Genomic DNA, 20,977 nt, shown 5'->3' on the forward strand with positions numbered 1-20,977 from the left:
CTCCCTTAAGCCTCAGAGAGAATCAGCAGAGAGCAAATACATGACTTGCTTTTAAATTGGCTTTATGTACTGCGTGGAGGAGGCTGGAGAATGAAACGTGAGGTAGTTGGGGCCTGCGCTTTGTAACCGCAGGCCACTGGTAAAAATGTGCAAAATGAAGAAAAATTGAGCATAATGATGGAAGTTATGTGTCATAATGTAGTTAATTTTCATCTGTGCTTAAATGTTTTAAAGAGCATTTTAAAAATAATCTTCTCTATGTCACGAAGGGCTGAGGTGGAGTCCTTCCAGTCTAAAAATGTTTCTGACCCGAGTCTACATTTAAAGGGTTCAAAGGCATCTTCTGCTTGCCTATTTTCAGATCAGGGTTTCTTGTCATTTTTCATACCATATTATCTCATTGACTGGAAGTCAATTTTTGCTTAAATGATAGATATCAAGCGTAGACTTGGCCAAGAATGTGGATGGCCGTGATGTTGGATGTGGTGATGACAATTTTCTCTCGTATCAGCTTTCTACTTTTATGCAGTCAAGGCCTTCTGGTCAAGGCCTGAGTCACCCTGGCTCCTCACCAGTGGTTTTTTTTTTTTTTTTTTTTTTAAATCTTCACATACAGAGCAGCATGGGCTTTGTTTTGAGTTCTTGAGAGTCTCAACTTTAAGCCTTAGTACTCAATTCCTGTCAGGGAATAAATTTTTGTAGGTAACAGCAGGTAACTACTTAGATGACGACAACAGACTTAAAGCGCTGATTTTATTTTCAACACTTTTACTGCTGCTTCCTTCCGCGCTCCCCCTACTGTTACCCCTTCGAAGCGCCCTGTTTTTATGATGAAGAAAACAAAACCAAAACCAATTTGAATTAGGGGAGGAGCGGCTCAGAAGCCAGCCTCGGCTGTCTGCGTTAGTTTAGGAAGCTTTTAGCGAGCTGCTGCCCAACTGGGGCCTCCCGGGCTAAAAGAGTCCGTCCGCCGAGCGGCGCTGGATAGAGCCGAGGGGCCTCGAGGCGGCTCGACCGGGGCTGGGTGTGTGGGGCCGTGTCCCCCCGGGGCGGCTCCGGCAGCTCCCGGTGTCTCCGGTGCCTCAGGTGCCTGGAGCGGCGCGGCGGAGGGATACGAGCGGGCGGAGGCGGCGCTGGCGCGCGCGGCAAGGGCGGGAGGGACGGGAGGGACGGGAGGGGGGCGCCGCGGAGAGCGGCGGCGGCAGCAGGAGGGAGCCGGCACCGCGCTGAGGGGGTGAGCGCCGGGACGGGACGGGGTGAGGGGGGGCGGGGGGCTGCTGGCGTTGGGAATAAGCTTTAAAACCACACGCGGTTATTGCTGGGGGAAGCGGAGTGCCGGGGAGGATGCTGAGAGCGGGCTGGGATCGCTCCGTGGTGCTGCCCTTACGGTGCTTGTGGCGTGGGGGTGCTGGGCTTTAATCCCATGCGCGGGTTATAGGTGTTGTTGTAGGGCCTGCTTTCAAATGAACAACATGTGGCGCTGCACCGTGCACAGGCACACCCAAGGGTTTGCTGGCGGAGGGGCGCTGTCAGTGCTGTCACACGCTGTGTGTGTCTGTGGGAGCCCCTCAGGGAGCCGGCACCGCGGGGCTCCTGCCAGGCCTTTCCCCTTCGGTCCTTCCTTTGCTGACGGGCCAAGGGGTGAGAAATGTCGTGGTTTGGTCAGGTTTGTATTTAACGCAACGCTCGGGACCCTGATCCTGTGGTAATGACGGGTGCTTCAGCCTCCTCCTGGAGGAGGGAGCTCCCTGAGAGCCCAGGGGACGCAGTCGCTTCTGAGACCCAGCCTGCAGCGGGATTTCTGTGAAACCTCTGCGGGTGTGAGAGCTGGCACTGACAGGGAGCTGCAGATAAATAGCTCCAGCCGCAGTCACGGCTTCTCCAGGTTTGCTTCAAAGGCAGCTTTGCTTGAAAGCCAAGTCCGAGAACGTCCCAGTAGATGAGAGGAAGGTAACGCACCAGGTGTAGGTGAGCAGGAGTGACTGCTTGCCTGAAAATAGCTTTAAATCGCTCATGGAATGAACCATTGTATGAGTGGTGCTGCCTCTTTGCAGGCTCTGATGGATACCAAGCAGCTATGGCATACGTCAAAGCGGTATTGCTAAGTTTGTGTGAGCACGTGATGACTGCTCTTACCGCTGTTAAAAGCGTTGTTTCCTCCAAACGTGTAGTGCCCGCGCTCCTGTGCACGATTTCAACCAATGCTCGTGGTGGATAGTTCCCAGGTGCAGGGAAACACATGGAAATGGCACTTCGTTCACGTGGCACAGGCACAAGGCTCTTGTGCTGTACTTTAGGAGTGTTTTGAACGGCATTAAAAAAGGGTTACGTTGCTTTACATATTTATGAGAATAAATCATGACTTGGATGAGTAATTTTGACATTCTCACATAGGTAAGACTTCTTATGTTGGAAGATGCCGCTCTTCGGGAAAATAATTGTAATTAAACGCAATGGGACCGATGGAATTCACTTTCCACTCACTGCAAGTTCTTGTTTATTTGGAAGGTGAGAATGTGTCGAGTACTCGGATGCATTGAAATAACATTAATGATAGTTCCTGCAGACAGAATCTTTTTAATATTTACTTGCAAGAAAGAACTGTTTGTATTTGTGAATGCTGTTCAAGGTAGGAAAAGTGGTATTGGACTCACATTACTTGAGCGGAACTTACTGTTTGTCATCGCTTTTTGACCTTTCCTTGTTTAAAAAAAAGTTCTTTTTTTTTTCCCCAAAGTTTCTGTCAAAGAGATCCGCTAGAGCTATGAGATTGCAAGTAATCTACATGTGACGTGTGTCCAATTAGCAAGTGGTGGCACTCTTATCTGCGGGCAGGTCCTAGAGAACCAACCAGTGCAGAAGGGAAAGTGGCTTGCATTCAACTGTGCTCATACCAGTGCTCTTTTGCATTTATTTTTATTTTTTTAATTTTTTTTTAATTATTTTTTTGGTTCTCCAAGGCCTCAGTAATGAAATGCACGAGCTAGTATCAAGAATTGATAAATGTTTTTACTTCTCTTGAACTGGGTTTGCTCAGCACTTCTCTGATTGATTGATTAATATCTTAACTAATTATCCAGTCCTGCATCAGATCCTGTAGTGCCAGTCTGTGGGAAGCACTGCAGTGTCAATAATACTCTTCTTTGGCTTCAGCAGAGCTGCCCAGGCAGATGATAATCAGTTTTAATGTCTTTTTAGGCTTGTCATGAACAGATTTTTGGTTATTTTACCTTTTTTCCAGTATGGATTCTCTGGCATTACAGAAACATAAGCTCCTGATATTTTTTTGTCACAGTTGAAAGCCTTAGGTGGTTCATTTCTTCCCGTTCATTGCCTAATGTCCTGCATTTTTTTTCAGACTTAATTGTCTTCAGGATCTCAACTCTTTTAGCCAATTAAGGTGAATGAGTTCAACGCTCCCTGGTGGGTTAGGCAGGGCAAGCCTGCATTCTAACAATTTTGGCCACTAATGGTAATCTGCGGCTTCACACTGGAGCCAGTCCTATAATAATTGGCTTTACTGGCGGATGAAAAGGCTGCTTCTCAGCCACTCAGACACTGTTTTTTTTGATCTCTGTATTGTTAGCACTAGGACAGATTTTGGACAGAGTGTATTTTGCTGATAACGTGACTTAGAATCCAAGCTTTAGACTCCGCGTTTCTCTTTCGATCCTTTTTACTGCAGTGCTGTTTTTTCCACCACTTTTCATCACAGAAATTAGCACCAAGTACAGCATTCCCCCTGTTTCTTACCTGGAGAACTTAGTGACTGCTCTCTTGCCTTAGGTCTGTTGGCATGTATTAAATGTATATGTCCAGAGAAAAGTGGTGGAATTTAAACTGCTGATCACATTCATTTTTTTCTTTGGTGGAGAAAAGGTTTCCCTGTGGTAGCAATAACTTTCTGGCTTTTTCCTAGTGTTCCAAACTCTTTTGGTGCAATAGACATCACGTTAAGTATTTCATTCAATGTATTTTCTTGTCCCTTTGTTCTTCTGTGTACAGTCATCCAAATTATTAGCTGAAATTTGGGATGTCAAAGCACCAAATTCTACAGCAGTGAGATTTTTTGTCTTCTCTGCATGTCTGTAAACTCCAATTATATTTTCACCTCTAGGAGAACAGAATGTGACATCCGTATCCAGTTGCCTCATGTCTCAAAAGAACATTGTAAAATTGAAGTAAATGAAAACGAGGAGGTAAGATATGCATATTTTAATGACATTTGTATTGCATTGTTGCATCTCATCGGGCTACTGAAATTTTTGTTTTATTTCTAGGCAATCTTGACAAATTTAAGTACAGTAAATCCTACGCAGCTGAACGGTAGCTGTTTTCAGCAACCTGTACCTCTGAAGCACGGAGATGTGTTAACTATTATTGATCGTTCTTTCAGGTAAGTGCCAGTGACAAACTGTCTCTGACAGACAATGCCTTGATCCTAGAACATGTTCTGCAGCCAAACAGTGTGGGGAACTCTGTGGACGGTCTCTACCTGCCGGATGAAGATACAGGAGATAGCAGTAGATGAATGGGAAAACCTAAAACATCGTTTTACCATTTTCAGAAAGATAATTTAGTTTATTTTGTATCTCTTTACAATGTCTTATAGAGCTTCTCCAGAAGGCAAGACGGCTTAAAGATTTTTTTTATTACTTTTATATATTATATTAAGCTAAATCAATAAAGATAGAATTGTCTGGAGAGATCATTTTGATTTTGTTTCAAGGACAAACACATTTCTAGGAGAAGAGAATATTTTGATGTAGTGAAAGTACTTTAAAGCAATATGTTGGTATTGCTGGGAGTGGGACAACTCTTTCTAGGTCATTTATCTTAATAATGCAAATTTAGTTATCAGCTATTTAACCAAAAGAATGCTTGTTTTTACTTTTAAAATATTTCATCCAGGTTTGAATATCCTCTCCAATCAACTCCAAGAAAAAGGCGTTCCAGATCTCCAAAAGATGAAACGCGGCAGGTAAATTTGTGGTGACAGGCTTACTTCTAAATACATTGGTATCAGTATTGATAAGGATAAATTCTATTTCCCTGTTTTGTTGTGGGTTTTGTCTGCTTTTTTTTAAATGAGGAATATTTTTTCAATCGTAGGCTAGCTTTCTGTTTGAAAATGCAAATGAACTCATATCTTTTTTAAACTCAATATATTATTTTTAGAGTTATCAGTTTCTGTTAATAGATCTATTACTTTTAAATGGGGATGTTTGCCCTAGAACCTGAGCATTTTTTTCCTCCAAAAGTATGTTGTTTTATGGGCTAGTAAATTGTTGGAATTTATAAATATCAAACTAAGTTTATCTTTTAATAATTGATTTGCACTTGTTTCTTTTTTTAATTCCCAACAATGTTTTAACCCTTCAAGGGGATATTGCTACTTAGCGAGTACTGTGGCTATTGAAGATTTTTGTACGTTCTGTTTCTCTTATTTAAATAAAATTCTTCCACTAGGTCTGGTACAAAAGTGAGCTTAGAATGTGCTTGTACATGTTCATATGCTACAGCTGCTTTTAGAGCTAATAATAATAAAACAAGACTTGAGCTCTTGCTGTGTAGAGTATCGGTTAGTGTTCTTAAGTGGTGAAATACTCGGTTTTAATTTGAGTGCTTTTAAACCTGTTCAGTATGCAATGCTTACACATTTATAAATCTAGCGTTTTCCAATGTTCAGTAGAAAGCTAAATAAATATTTGTTGCTCTGCTGTAACGTTGTACAAATTTACAGGTTCTTCATGTTCAGCAGGTGGCAGAAGTGGAGTTATTACATAAGCAAACTTCAGGATCTAAAAGATCTTCAGGTTGGTACCTGTATTATAGGGGGTTTGTGTTCATCTTCCTCCTTAATTTTAATTCTTAGCATATGGAGGAAAAACAAGGTTGAAAAGAGCAAAATAAATATATTTAAAGATTTTTCAAACTGAGCACAGTACACATTCCTGTGTCAGTGTACTACTGCATTGTACTTAAATGCTGTGATTTACCCATGCCAGGGGAAAACACATTGTTGCATTCTGACAAACGGGCAGTAACACTTTTTGAGAAACAGTATTGAACGTTTTGCTGAAACCCCAAAAGATCACGTTTAAAGATCTCCTTCCTAACCCCCATCTCCTTTTCCAAAAGTTGATCAGTGTGCTTTTTCCTTGTCTGTTAGTCTCTCCATCTTTACATGTATTTCCCGTTGCATCTAAGAGAAGTGGACATGTCAGCATTTGTTTTAGTAGATGTTCATGCTGGTATATGGCAGTGTTGAGACTGTGGATGTGTAAATGTTCACAAGGGCTCAGCTTCTTGTGGTTTCAAAAGGCAACTTCTTGGATGAACCCTGCTAGCTGACTGCTCTCTGCGTGGAAAATGTGAAGTGAAGCATGTTACTTCAGGCCTCCAGCATGCGTGCGGTCACTTGCTCTGTCTCATTTGGGAAGTGCTAGCTCTGTTTTATTGTCTTGCTTTACCCTAGAGAAGCATTGGTACAGTTAGAACAATACAGCACCTGGGTAAATGCAAGACAGGAAACTGACTGAATTGTGGTAAGCCGATCTCAGTGATTGTTTAGTTCTGTGTTCACAGATTTGTCTTGTGGCAGCCGTGAAAGATAGGTATATAAGCCACCGAAGAAAAACAGCAGCATGAAATACAAATTGCCTTATCTGAATGTGGGATAAGGTCCAGATTGCAACTTAAAATTTATTAAACATTTCACAACTAATGTTTTTATTATGAGAGAATTGTTATTGTAAACAGAGCTTTGTGTACAGTCCCATATCCTGGAGCCTGGTTGCTAGCCTTGGTAGAGGAAAGGAGGGAATTCTCATCTGTATTTAAGGAACTTTACTTATGTTTCTGCTTTTTTTACATAACTTTGTTTTTGCTTTGCTTACGCTGTAGATCATTCTGAGTGCAAAGAACAAAATGCTGATGAAAATAAACAAAGTACAGAGGAAAATATGTCCAAAGCCTTACCAGTTAAGCTACAAACACCTAAATCTTCATATAAGATAAAACAATCTACTAGAAAGCAAACTGAAATGTCTCCCTTTAGTAAACTCTATGAAACGCTGAAACATGAGATTAAAGTGAAAAAAACTCTGCAAGGAGGAAATGTACCTGAAAAAGCTGGAAAAGAAGGTGGTAAGGGTGCCCTGCAGGAACCAAGTGCTCAAATCGCATCAAGTTGTGATCATGTAAGCCCTACTGAAGAAAAAGAAATTGGCATAAGTGAAAATAATGAAGAATATAAAATGAAACAAGAAGTAATTAGTTCAGAACTTAATCAAATCTCAATGGTAGGAAGTGCTACCAAGAAATGTTTTACCAGAAGTCCGCGAACTTCTGTTTCAAAGGAGATGACAAAAAGTATTCTCAGGAGAAGTAACTTGCAAGATCATAAGGAAGAAAGTACACCAGGTAAATCTAAAGGCACTGAAGTTCCAGCCAAAACACCCAAACCCAGTAAGGAGAATGACAGAAATGCAGCATGTCTGCTGCAGCCATGCTCCATAGAACGCTTGGGTTATGCAGATGAGGTGAAAATCTACAACTCTGCAATAACAGCAGAGAAAATAGCACAGACAACAAACATGACAAACGTTTCTGAAGTAGACAAACATGTTATGTCTACACCAACCCCCAGAAGGAAGAGTCCTCGATCTTGTTTCATGTCACCTACCAACGAAGCTACTGGGGTGGATTCTGTAAATATTGGTACTCCGACAGCTCGAGGAGATGTGTTGTTGGAACACAAATCTTTTTCAGAAATTTCAGCTGAAATTCAAAGGGAAGATTCAGTGTGCAGAAATGATAGCCTCCAACAACAGCCTTTGGCAGAAAATAAATGCATAAACCAGAGACGAAACAGTAAACAACATACACCAAGAAAATCGGGGAAAGTAGAAGTGCTGAAAGAAATCTGTGATCAGACAAATGTAGATTCAAAAAAGAGAGATTCTGAGTCTCCTGCTTCTAATTCCAAGAGTCCCAGAAGAAATGTCAGACAAAGTAAAGAATTTGTAAACAAAAGCATCCATTCAGAGACACCAACTTCAGGAGAGATAACATCAGAACTGGCATCTCCTGCTAGTCAGAAATCTGGCTCTGGAAGAAAAAGGGGTAGGCCGAGGACCTCTGAACTGCGAACTGAGAAAGCACTGGAGACAAATGCAGTTGAAGAACACGACAATAAGACTGTAGACAGACAGGACAGTGGAACTCAACAAGATCTGGCCACCAATGGGTGTAATCAGAAATCAGATTTGGAAGATACTAGTGTTCTAAGACCTCGGAGATCATCATCAAAAAGGTCTTTGGGAAGTGCTAGTGTACTGGAAGGCAATGAGGCTGTTGCAGAAATGAATATTTCTGACCTGTTGGCTGAAGAAGAATCAGGTAAATAGATTTCGCGCCTTGTTGGCACTTAATTGGAGAAAATCTCTTAATTTTCGTGAGAATTTTTCCATTTAAATATATAATTAATTGCTGATACGTTGGTTCTGTAACATCATGTTTTTATATATATGACCCTAAAAATAACCAGTAATTTCTATAAAATTTTCTCCAATTGAATGTAAATGAGTTACTTTCTAATATGTTTCTGCCTTTAAAATGCCCAAGTAAGCCTTGTTTCCTGTGCTGGTTAAAATGGTGACTTCCTGGATTCTTTGATTTGTGGAGATATATTCAATTATTGCTATTTTTTGTTTAGGTAACACAAAAAGAGTGTCTCAGAAGAGGAAGAGCGGTGATCTGTTACCTCAGCCTTTAGGCAAGCGAAAAAGATTGTCTTTTGGTGGTCATCTAAGTCCGGAACTCTTTGACAAAAGTTTGCCTCCCAACTCACCCCTTAAACGAGGTGCGATTCCTGCAAGGCTGAGCTTACCGTTTGGAGGCTCCCCACGCGCAGTGCTGAAAAAGGCTCAGGGGCTGAAGCACTTTGCAGTCCAGGTAAATAAATGCTGAGGCTAATCGAGTCGCTAAGCTAAGTGATACGAACAGAACTTGTAAATTCAAAGACTTCTAAAAATGAATTCAAAATGAATAATAAAGATGTATGTTAGGAAGTGGACATATTGACTGGGAATTATAATGGTATTTTTTAATCAGCGTTTTTAAACTTTTTCCTCCAAAGGAGGATGTGCAGCTTATTGTTCGTCTACCTCTCTTTATCCAGGGGGTGTGCTTTATTTCATCACACGTTTTTGCTTGTTCTCATGCATGTTTTGGAGTATGTTTGTGTGCTTGTGCTTAACAGCAGAATCTACTGGCACCAGTTAATCATAAATAGCAGAAAAGAGACGCAATCTAGAAAGAGTAGTTTGTTGCCAGACTATGCAAGCTATGGCCGTGTGGCTTGGCCAGAAGTCTGAAAACATTCAGCTGCTGATTTAAGCTAGTGAAAGCCTGTAGTGCACTTTATGGGAATAAGACTGTTTTGAATAAACTAGAGTAACAAAGTTAATTTGTTCAGTTGGATTTGCACAGGCCATTGGAGGCTTTTGAAATTTAAAAGTTGTTGCCAATTTGCTTTCTTCTTAGAGAGTAACATCTAAGACTTTTTCAACTGATCTGATGCTATTTTATACTATTGCATTTACTTTCAGAGATAGAAAAGAACACTTGTAGTTTAGCTTTGCACAGTAATTTTTTGTTATTTTTTTTTCTACCAAGAACTTTCTGTATGTTTGCAAAAAGAAAAAATGTCACCAGAAAAATTGCCAGCCCAGACGCCCCCAGCTGCCTCTTCCCCTGACTCTGGAAAAGCAACACCGCAGCTTCCTACAGGCTCTCCAGCACCTTACACAAAAGGGCGTTTCTCTGTTTCGCACATCACAACACCATCACCAATTGCAGAAGAGCAGAACGGTGTTGCAAAAGATATGAATACAGGGGAGAAAAATGGTGCCCTAGAGAAAACACCTAAATCTAATGGTGTTAGCCAAGATGATAAAACCTCAATGGCAACACCTAACAACTTAACAAGAAGTTCACGACGTAGTATGAAGAAGACTCCCATGAAGAGGAGGAGTGGTGCTGTAGCAGTTATCAGTTCAAAAAGAAGAAGCGGTGCCTCTACTGCCAACTTACTAGGTTTGTTTCAGCAGTTAATTTTAATATGATTTCTACTGCTTTAAAAAACAGCTACAAAACTGAAGTAGTCCTATTATTAGTTTTATTCTGAGACCACCAAATGATCGGTGTATATTCTGATGGTTTGGGGGATTTTTTTTTTTTTTGAATCATCTGAGAATTGCAAAATTTTATGTTCTCACACTTATCCATCGCTTTAGCAACTAGATTTATAACAAGGTATTTAGAACGCAAATCCTAATACTCAGAAACTGAAAAATGGTAGAATTAAGGTTCTGTTTGTTAGGTTAATTGCGGTATTGATCCTCCAAGTCCCTCAATTTGGAGTAGTATATAACTGATACAATTTCAGTTCAATAATTTTTGTTGGTGAAAACATGCATTTTACCTGTATTCAGCTTAGTTTCTTTATGCCTTTTTCCCTAGCCAGTTCACACACTGTCAGTTGTAGACTGGACTGCCTGTAACTGTTGGGTGTATGGCAGACATCATGGATGATAACCATTGAGACACAAATATTTTAATTGTTGAACATTCAAATTCAAATGTTGGTCAAAATAGTTTTGATACCACTGGAAAAATTGAGAGGGAATCTGGTTCTTGAAAATTTAATCTTTATGAAAACACTTAAAGATGAGATGTCTTTAATTTATGAAAACAAATTATATCAATTTGACTCTTTCAAATTTAAAATTTCCCATCAATATCAACATTCATCTGGCAATTTATTATTCTTTGCTATCTTCGTTTTTTGTAGAATCATTTTAAAGTTGTGAATAACATGCTGTGTGCAGTGTCTGTGTGCAGTGTCTCAGTGATAGTCCTATTATATGGTGAGATAAAATCACAGGCCTTCCTGGTTAATCCTGGATATGTTTCACTTAAAAAAAAACAAAAAACAAACAAACAAACAAAAAAAAACAAAAAAGCAAAAAAAAACAAAAAAAAAAAAACAAAAAAAACATTTTTTTGCTGTTAAACCTTACATTCTGTTAAGGAAAAATTCAGGTACAATAAAGTGCAAGACTGAAAGGCTTATGGCAAATTTGTAATGAGGAAAATATTTCACAGAATCGCAGAATATCCTGAATTGGAAGGAACCCACAATGATCATCAAGTTTAACTCCTGGGTCCTTAAATGACCGCCCAGAAAATCAGACCACATGTCTGAGAGCACTGTCCAAATGCTTTTTGAACTCGAGCAGAGAGTGAGGACAGAGTGAGGTCAGCACTTAGCACAGATTCTGGAACTGTATGACGCTTTTTGTTGTAGAAACGTACTGGATGCTTGGACGCTCGTACTGGATGCTTGGACACTCGTTAAGATTCAGCTTGAAATTGTGATTTCTGACTACAGCAAATCCTTTGGAATCATAAATAGCTGTGAAGTCCTGTTTACACAGCTGCCAGTTAAGGTTATCGTGTCTGTTTTGCTTCGTAGTTGCGAAATCTTGGGCAGAAGTGGTAAAATTGGGTGTTGCAAGACCACAGGCAAAGGCCGTTAAAAAACGTGCCCCAAAACGAAGACCAATGAAGAAGACAACACAGTCACCAAAGGTATTTGTTTTACTTCTTTTTAAGGTTTGGGGGTTTACTTAACCTTGAAACAGCTTGTTGGCATTTAACTGCAGAAGCTGGAAGTTTGAGATTTTGGCAAGATGTTAAATGGGTATTGGTGTCTTTCTCACAGCGTGTAAATCTACTTGAATTTACTGAAATGTATTAATTCAAAACATCTTAAGAATGTATCTAAATAACTAATTGTGTTGGGTGGATGGAGTAAGTATTTGTCCCTTGTCTGTAGTTGAAGCTGTAGTGCTGTTTGAAAGAGGTTCTGTTCCGGTTTAACCACTTTACGTGGTGGTGAGGTTGGTCGTTGGATGATGGTGAAGGTCTTTCCCAACCTAAAGGATTCTATGCAGGTGGAAAGGAGTAAGACTGAAAGACTCTCAGGATAATCCCTGAGCGTTTCTGAAAGCTAAGAAAACTTGTCTCAGATGCTCATTGAGCGTAGTCACTCAAACGAATATATGAGCTGCATTTCACAACGAATCAGCCCTTTAAAGTAGCTGCAATTTAACCACTTCTGTATGCCCAGCAGTCTGTATTAGCTAAACACGACCAATAAATTTGTGGAATCTCTTGAGTGATTCTGGCTAGGTTTTAAATAAAAGGGATCTTTGTGTCCTAATTTTTACTCACATTATTACTAGAAATAAAGAAAAAAGAAGAAAATTTCACCACACCACTAGACAGTAAATATAAGTATTTACCTCTAAGGTCTCAATTCCTTATTTAAAGTTGACAAGTCAACCAGATCAGGGCATTCATCGTTGTCCTTACCACTGCTGCCCTCTGTCTGATTTTCAGCAGCATTGTCAGGTATTCTTTTGTGCTCAGAAAAACCAAGTGCACAACTCTCTGCATCTTCACTGGACTTTGAAAGCACAGGCTGCCCTTCAACCTTTTCCAAGGCTGAACTCAACTCTGACATACTCAGTCCTTGTGAATTTTCACTACTTTCTGTGGCTTCAGCATCTTCACTGTGATAACAAGTCTTCAGAGGTTCTGCTTTCAGAAACCACTTCATATATGAAGTCTGCATTGTTTTCTTTATCTTGGCTGAGGAAGTTGGCGTTACTTTCAGCATCTTCTACAAATTCCCTCTCCTCTGTTGTATGATCATCCTCATCAGAGCACTCTGGGAAAAGCAGCTCATCATCTTCCTGCATTTCCTTTGTATAACCACTGGCAGCAATCTCTATGTCAAGAGAACTCTCTCTCCTGAAAGAAATAGAAGTGAGCTTTCTTTTAATATATCAAATCATTATGCTGTATTTTGGATTAAAAATACTATCAAGTTAGACTATAATTACCATGCTATTAACAAAAAGAGTATACTCCATTGGAACATAGGTAACATATTACAGTGCAGGGCTTTGGGTAGTTAGCAGAATGTAGCCTGACAGAACCAGACTTTCATACAAGATGATTCCATCTTCATAATCAGCACTTACTGAAAGCAAACAATTTGATTTTAACAAATATAATACTTAAATTATGCTTGTGCAAACAGAACGATGAAGGACATGTTGACACACACACAGACAATTCCCCTTTGAGAAAGGGCTCAGAGTGATATAAAACCCTTTTAACTGAATCAGCTTTGCTCTTAAAATATGTGAGAAAATTGTTTGCTTTTCAAAAGGGACAAACTACAGTAGGAAAATTCTGAAGATAATATTTGAAGAGGCGGTCACCACATGTACTAGCATTTTGAAAATTAAATTTAAAATTAAAAACTAAGTTAATACTTGATCCCCCAGGACTGTTAAATATGGTTTTAAGAGTCAGAGAAACTAATTCTGCGTCACCGTAACATTTACGGCATTTGGATGCATCTCTTTCCCCTAGCTGCAAGAGGTAAGACAAAGGAGACAGCAGATTTTAAGACGTGCTTCAGTTTTTGGAAACCACTTTTAGTAACTGCCAGTGAAGACAGTATGGATCCTTTTTACTGTAAGAATGACAAAAATATTTCAAATTGGCTCTTTTTCCCCCTGTTCACTTCTAAAATCATCTCTCAGAGGCATCCATTTTTCTCAGAAAACCAACGTAACTACCATAACATGGGGGAATTACGAGTCAGCTGGCATTTTTTACCTGATATCTTGGAATGATGGGAAGAGCTCACTCTCATAGTTGAAGCATTTCTTAAAAAACTCCTTAATGCAGTTAACATCCCTGTCAAAATACCTGTTTAAAAAATACAGAATTGTAAAAATGCAATAATCAAGGAAATTAAGTCTACTGGTATGACAAACTTTTACTCTACTTTCTTGCCTTTTATTTGAATATTAATAACCATCAGTGACTCGAAGTGAGAAAGTACACGTGTAGGTATACATACATAAATGCAGATTATTTCTATTCATTTCTTAATTGAAAGAAATAATATTAACTGAGAAGCAATTAATTACACATTTATCCTAAGGAGATTTCTACTCATTCATGAAACAAATTGCATTTGTAATGTATGGTGAAAACAGTAGAAAAAGAATTTGAAGCAGGCTTATGAAAACAAATCATGGTTGACTATTTGTTGTTATCAGCACGTAACTGGTTTATTTTGCATACATCATTTGTACGTACCATTCAGCATTTGGATGTGATGTTGATATCATCTGAGGGAAATCAATCATAGTGACATGATCATCATTATCCAGTATGAGATTAAATTCATTGAAATCCCCATGAATCAAACCATGATTGCCAAGTTTTACAATTAGATCCATTAATTCACCGTAGACAGCAGCAGGGTCTTCGATGTGGTGTACTTGGCATCTGGAAAGTTAAATAAAAAAGAAAATATCCTGAACCCTGAAGGAATTAATTTAAAAATATAGACAAGGCATATGAGTTACATCTGAGAGAATGACAGGGTCACAATTTGAGTCATAAGGGATCTCCAGAGGTTACTAGTCCAATACTCTGCTCATAGCTATGTCAATTCTGAGATTAGATGAGACTAATCAGAGCTCTACCAATGCGGGCTTGAAAGTTTCCAGGGATGGAAACATACTGTGCAATCTCCACCACACTGCCCTCATGGGGAGAAAGCTTCTCCTATCTCCAGGTTAAATCCCTCGTTTTAACTAAAGCCCTTTGTCTCTTGTACTCCTATCAAACACGATGGTTATGCTGCCTAATTTAAACAATGGATCAGCGAATTTTTATGTCTGGATTGTTTTAGGTAACTTAGGTCTTCTTGTATTCAAATGCCATTCAAATGTCTCACAAAAAAGTGTTTTCAAGACTAAGCTGGGGATAAGGCAAAGCCAAAAAAAAAAAAAAAAAAAAAAAAGCTTAAAGCACTCCAGAATATACTCCAGCATAAACTCCAGAATAAAAGCAAAGTATATGTTTTGCCCCAAAAGTGCGCAGAATAGACATCACCTTATTTTTACAAGCAGAATAAATAGGCAGCTGTCTTATTATACCAGGAGCTGTCAAGAAGCCGTCATTTACAGATGATTTGTGATATATTTTGGCCTGAATGCAACACTGTAGTGTTATGAGAACATATCAGTTGCACATACAAACAAAACACAATGGAATTCAAGCAGCTCTGTAATAGGCTGCTGTTGAATATTTTCATATTAACAGCAAAATTAATTGGTGACATTTCTTATAGCCAGAGGTCTGTATCATAAAACATACCATTTGTTCTTTGAATTTGGAAGTCATCTAAACTGGTATCTTCTGAGATGCTGATCACCTGAAATAATTTCTCATCTAGTACAGCATCTCCTTCAGGAAATGCTTAGTTAAAATTGCAGAACTGGGATAGCATGGTAAGCCTCACCTGCAATGCCCACATGTAACTTTAAAGCTTTCTGTCTACAGGACAGATGTGGAACTATTTAACAAAGGCGGGGAAACGGGATAGAATAAAGTCTTAAAAGGCACTTCTTCAATGTAACTCTTCAACTGTATACTTTGGGATTAATTACACTGAACCTTTGTTACTGTACATTATATAGAGTTATCAAATAGCTATTTTGCATTCTGCTATGGAAACAAAACAAGCCATTCATTCACATACAAAATTCAACATTTTTTCATGTTTCTGGATGTTGAAAAACTGAAGAAAAGTAATCTTCCTTGAGCAAAAAACAGCGTTCAATGCACACAAACACATAAAATAAAAAATAAAACAAACAAAAAACAAACACCCCCCAAAAAAATCAACACAGAAGTTCTACAATGGCAACTGTACAAGTTGTAATCCTACCTGAATCTTTACCACAACATGGATCATGAACTGGAGCTCAGAACGTGGAGGATACACAACTCAATACTGAATATTTGATATACTGAATATATCAATATTGAATATCATTGAATAGATAACATATAGAACATAAAATTTCTGTGTAGAAAATGGTTGTAGCACTAACCTCTGTATCACATTGCTCCTCTGATGTATTCCGTACTTAAAAAAAAAAAAAGTCTATTTCCACCAGTCTTTTTGGACAAAGAGAGTATCTTTTTAGTTTTCCTTCTCTCACCAATTTCTCCAAATATAATGAAGCAGAACCCTAGCCGTTCTGGGCCTGACTTTATTCATGCTTTATTCAGCATGATCAGAACTGACTCACATGATAAGGAAAAACGTCATCCCTGCTGTCTTACTGAACCTATCGTTGTTAGGGCTTCTGTAAAACAGACTTCAAGCTTCCAAACTTACTAAGGGTAGCCATCAAGGAGTTCCATAATAACTGCATGCCTGTTGTAGTCTACAGGTTTTGGAACAGGAAATCCTCTGTCATACAAAGCCTGGAAAGAGACAACATATTGAAAAAATAAAAGATAACCATTAAGAAAACATTACATACATGACAAACTACAAATATAAGATAAGCAGTTAAGCACCATTGCGGAAGCAGCATCCTACACATTATTCAACTGCTAACTGTAAAAGTCAAATCATGTGCTTAAGGAGGAAGAGCAATCTGAACTTTCACTACTAACTATGCTTCTGTATTTTCCAGAGTTTAGTTATCCTGCAGGTGGCAGGAAAACACAACGGGATAGAAAAACAGCAGAATCGTACCTGGTCTGTTAGCTTAAGAAACCACCAGCAGATAATTGGGAATAGGGTGTTAGAAAAAGGTTCAACAGTTCTTGTAAATACAGTTTGGCCTGGTCAGGTAATCCACACTCAGTCTCAGTAAGGCAAAAGTTTCTTCTTAAATATTAATATCCAGTATTACACTACATTAAAGATAAACTAAAGGTAGGCCATAGTATTTTGTAGCTCTGTTAGCTTGCTCTAACCATATTTACCAAATCATTCGCTTGATTCACAGAATGGCTCAGGTTGGAAGGAACCTTAAAGACCACCTGGTTCCACCCCTTCTGCCATGGGCAGGGACACCTCCACTAGACCAGGCTGCTGAAAGCCCCATCCATCCTGGCCTTGAACACCTCCAGGGATGGGGCATCCACAGCTTCTCTGGGCAGCCTATGCCAGTGCCTCACCATCTTGAGCACAGGATTTCCTCCTAGTATCTAATCTCAATCTACCATTATTTTAATTTAAAACTGTTACTCCTTGTCCTATCACAACACTCCCTGAAAGAGTCCCTCCCCAGCTTACCAGTAGGCCCCCTTAAGTACTGCAGGCTGCTATTAGCATTCCCTTAAGCCTTCTCTTCTCCAAGCTAAATAACCCTGACTCTCAGCTTTTCTTCACAGGAGAGGTGCTTCACCCCTCTGATCACCTTTGTGGTCCTCCTCTGGGCCCACTCTAACAGCTCCACATACTTCTTGTGCTGGGGGCCCCAAACCTGGATGCAGCACTCCAAGTGGGGCCTCACAAGGGCAGAGCAGAGGGAGACAATCACCTCTCTCCACCTGCTGGCCACTCCTCTGTTGATGCAGCTCAGGAGGCTGCTGGCCTTCAGGGATGCAAACAAATACTTCTGGCTTATGTCAAGCTTTTCATCCACCAGAACATCCAAGTCCTTCTCTGCAGGGCTGCTCTCAGTGTGCTCTCCTCCCAGTTTGAAACTCATCGCTTACAGACCTAACAAATACTCTGTAATTATGTTTGTGGAAGTGATCCAAATAGACAAGACTAAAATACTAGTAGATACTTCACAAATTTTCCCTAGCATATAGTCTTTCCTAAGACAAGGTTAAGTGAAATGGCGATAGTTTATTCACTGCCTTTATTAAGACTCAGATGACTGGACAGCTTCACCTGAAATTTTATGGAAATTGCTTCAGTTCCATACGACTTCCATGGCAAAGTTTGATTTTGTCACTTGAAAGTATACAAAAGGCATCAGCACTGTCATTCTCTGAAATGTATACTTTAAGTCCACTAAAAAAAACAAATAAAAAGCATACATCCTAACATATACTGCAAATATGAAGTGATGAGAAGATAATCTGAGAAGTACATTCCGGACTATTACATCGTTGTTAATATGGTGCAAACAACCACCTACCTTCATGTAGGCAAACTCTTTCATTGCTGCTAGCCGGGATAAATACAGCCATGACATTTTGTGCCTGTGCTTATGGTAGTCACGCTTATTTTTCAGGCTGCGAAAGGAAGTTCTTCCAAGCCTGTGCAATTTCATTGCAAACTGCTGCTCGTCTTCATTTGCAACAATATAAATACCTAGGAGAAAAAACAGCAGCACAGATCTGAGAAATAAATGGTATCTGACAGGTATATAATGCAACAGTGCAGTGAGAAATCGGTTGCTTGACTTCTTGTAACTGCTATTTCTGGAATAGCAAAGTCTACTACACTTCTTTTAACAGAAAAGACAACCAAATTTGTATATTATGTATTACAAATCTGAACAAGAAGAAGTCATTGGTGAAGAGATTATGCTGCTCCACTAGTAGAATATCATAGAATCATTACGGTTGGAAAAGACCTCCAAGATCATCTGGTTGAACCATCCATCTGATCTGAAACATATTTCAGACTAGGGGATAAGAAGTAACTTAATGGCACACTAGAAAAGACTTCTCTTGACTGGACAGAAAACTCAAGGTACCTCTTACTTTAAAACAGTGTTAGCAATTGGCTATGTTTCATTTTTACCATTTGTCCCCAATAATCCTCTTTTTTTTTTTTTCGTCATTTTTTAATGACAAAAGACATGCTGTGCCAAATTACAATCAACATATGAGCATGAGAAACCAAGATAGCACTCCAATAGTTTGGACTGTATATTACTTTTTTTTTTTTTAGGTGGGATGAAACATTTGATGTTAATCTTTTTGACAGAAGGCTTCAAAATTCTTTGCAAGTCACAAGACAACTGTCACCTGTTTGCAAAATACCTTTTAAGGAACCATCCAAGAATTGTACAAAATGGTCAAAGTGGAACAACGCTTGTGAAAAAAATCAGATGTAGTCAAGACTCACACAGAACTTGAAGTGACCATAAATTTTGGTGTTTGACAGATTAACTGATATGACTATCCAAAGGTAAATTCACCAAGTTTCCAACAAATTAACAAAAATACAGACCCATTTCTTCTAAAAAAAAAAAATATATACTGAAAACACTTTTTTTAAATTACCTGATTCTTTGCCAACACCCATCTGGTTTCCAACAGAACTGATGACTTGCCGGGAAGACAGAGTTCTCAAGGCAAGGTAATCATATCCTGCATTAGTTAACCGATAGCCCTGGACAGCTAGGAAAAAATAAATTACACAACATTTCATTCCATATTATGCATGTGTTTCTTTTAAAAGAAGTTTCATTTTGGTCTCTCTTTTTTTTTTTTTCCTGCTTATGGTACACAACACTCAAATAGTATTTTCACTGTTGGCTAGTATCAACCCAACTTGACAGTAAGTTTAAATTCGTGCAAGCCTTTTGAAAACTAACTGGATAAAAAGTAGACATTTTGTTAGCCCCTTGGTAACGCAGGCAGTGACAATGGTTCAAATTGCATAGGATTACTTTGAAAGATGATTACTTAGGAGACACGGCAAGGATTCAGGATTGTTTCAAAGACCTAAACCAAACCTTAATGGTCTGAAAAACGGAGACAAAAAGGAGATGAATTTCATGAAGACTCCCACATTGTGCTTGCAAAGCCAGATGCAAGTGCAAGACTAAAGGAAATCCAACGCTACTAACAGAATGGGACAGAATAAATACTACTTTAGTGATCGTTCCTGACTGGCTGAAGGTATAAGGCTTTTGCAGTCCGCTCCAGTTTGTCTGCTGTAAGACTGTAACACATTTGGGCTGATCCCTATGTGAACTTAAATACTACCTTAGCTAACAATTATTTATTTTATCCACGAATTTGGACGAACGAATCCATGAATTTCAGAAATCACCAACACCATTTGTTGCTGAAGGAGTTCACATTCCCCAGCTAGCCCCAAGGCGAGACGGGGCTCACAAACGCCCCGGACACCCGAATGACCAAGCTACCGCACTTCTGTGGCGCTGAAGAACCGGGAGGGCCGGGAGGAGGCTCCCAGCGCAGGCCCCACACTCACTTTTGGTCCGCTCGTAGGCCAGGAGCTTGTGCTTGGCCAGCTCCCGCAGCACCTTGTTGCAGCCGCCGCGCTTCAGGCTGGCGATGGGCGCCACCAGGCTGCCAGGCACGATCTCGTGGTTCTTCATGCCCATCTCCACCTGCCGGGGGGCGAGAGGGAACGGTCGGCGGCATCAGCGGGGAGGGGACGGGAGGGGAGGGGAAGGGAGGGGAGGGGAGGGGGGGGAGCTGCGCCTTCCCTTCCCTTCCCTTCCCTTCCCTTCCCTTCCCTTCCCTTCCCTTCCCTTCCCTTCCCTTCCCCTGTCCCCGTCCCGTCCCGTCTCACCGCGGTGAGCACCCTGAAGTGCTGCCCGCTGAGGTACCGCAGCACGGCCACGTTCAGCTTCCCCATGGCGGCCGCGCCCGCACCCCCCTCACAGGCCTGGCCGGCCTCACGCGGACGCACCGCGCATGCGCACGCCCCCCTCTCCCCTACCTCGCCCTACCGGCGGAGCCTGTTTTGGGTCCTGGCAGCTACATAGAGACGCGTGTCCTCCGATGTATCTTCGCATACCGAGCCGGTAGCAAAGTCACTTACAACTCAAAATAGAGACAAAACAAGCCTCTACAAATCGAGACAGAATAAGCCTTAAGGTGGTGGCTTAACCCCTCGCTCTACTCTAAAAGAGTTAATGGGGTTGCATGTGTATCTGCCCAGACCGATCCAGTGGGAACACCACCCACGGCACCAGACACCCAGAGCGCTGCCCCCGGCTTCAACTGTGCATGCGCGGCCACCGCCCACGGCCATGAGGGTGTGGGGGGGGGGGGGGGGGGGGGGGGG

General features: G+C 40.5%; 1 protein-coding gene and 1 pseudogene across 4 annotated transcripts; one reads left to right on the top strand and one right to left on the bottom strand.

Moving 5' to 3' along the window:
- Window positions 1-680: 680 nt before the first annotated feature.
- Window positions 681-19,216, top strand: LOC139999718 (uncharacterized). 4 transcript variants are annotated; one of them, XR_011805226.1, is made up of 11 exons: window positions 686-1,086; window positions 2,395-2,508; window positions 4,118-4,199; window positions 4,281-4,396; window positions 4,912-4,981; window positions 5,744-5,816; window positions 6,907-8,403; window positions 8,720-8,958; window positions 9,682-10,101; window positions 11,543-11,658; window positions 18,881-19,216. XR_011805226.1 is itself a non-coding variant. In XM_072029074.1 (9 exons), exons 2-9 carry the CDS (start codon window positions 2,417-2,419, stop codon window positions 9,652-9,654), a joined length of 2,172 nt encoding a protein of 723 aa, XP_071885175.1. In that variant the 5' UTR covers window positions 681-1,086; window positions 2,395-2,416; the 3' UTR covers window positions 9,655-9,822. The 4 variants fall into 4 exon arrangements, 2 of the variants coding, with proteins under 2 accessions (XP_071885175.1, XP_071885174.1); XR_011805227.1 differs by lacking the exon at window positions 686-1,086 and adding an exon at window positions 1,177-1,234; XM_072029074.1 differs by lacking the exons at window positions 11,543-11,658; window positions 18,881-19,216 and having other exon boundaries at window positions 681-1,086; window positions 9,652-9,822.
- Window positions 12,320-20,611, bottom strand: LOC139999719 (serine/threonine-protein kinase RIO2-like; annotated as a pseudogene).
- Between the last annotated feature and the right edge of the window lie 366 nt (window positions 20,612-20,977).

The sequence above is a fragment of the Anas platyrhynchos genome, chromosome 28 (assembly GCF_047663525.1).
Source record: "Anas platyrhynchos isolate ZD024472 breed Pekin duck chromosome 28, IASCAAS_PekinDuck_T2T, whole genome shotgun sequence".
NCBI classification, from domain to species: domain Eukaryota; kingdom Metazoa; phylum Chordata; class Aves; order Anseriformes; family Anatidae; genus Anas; species Anas platyrhynchos.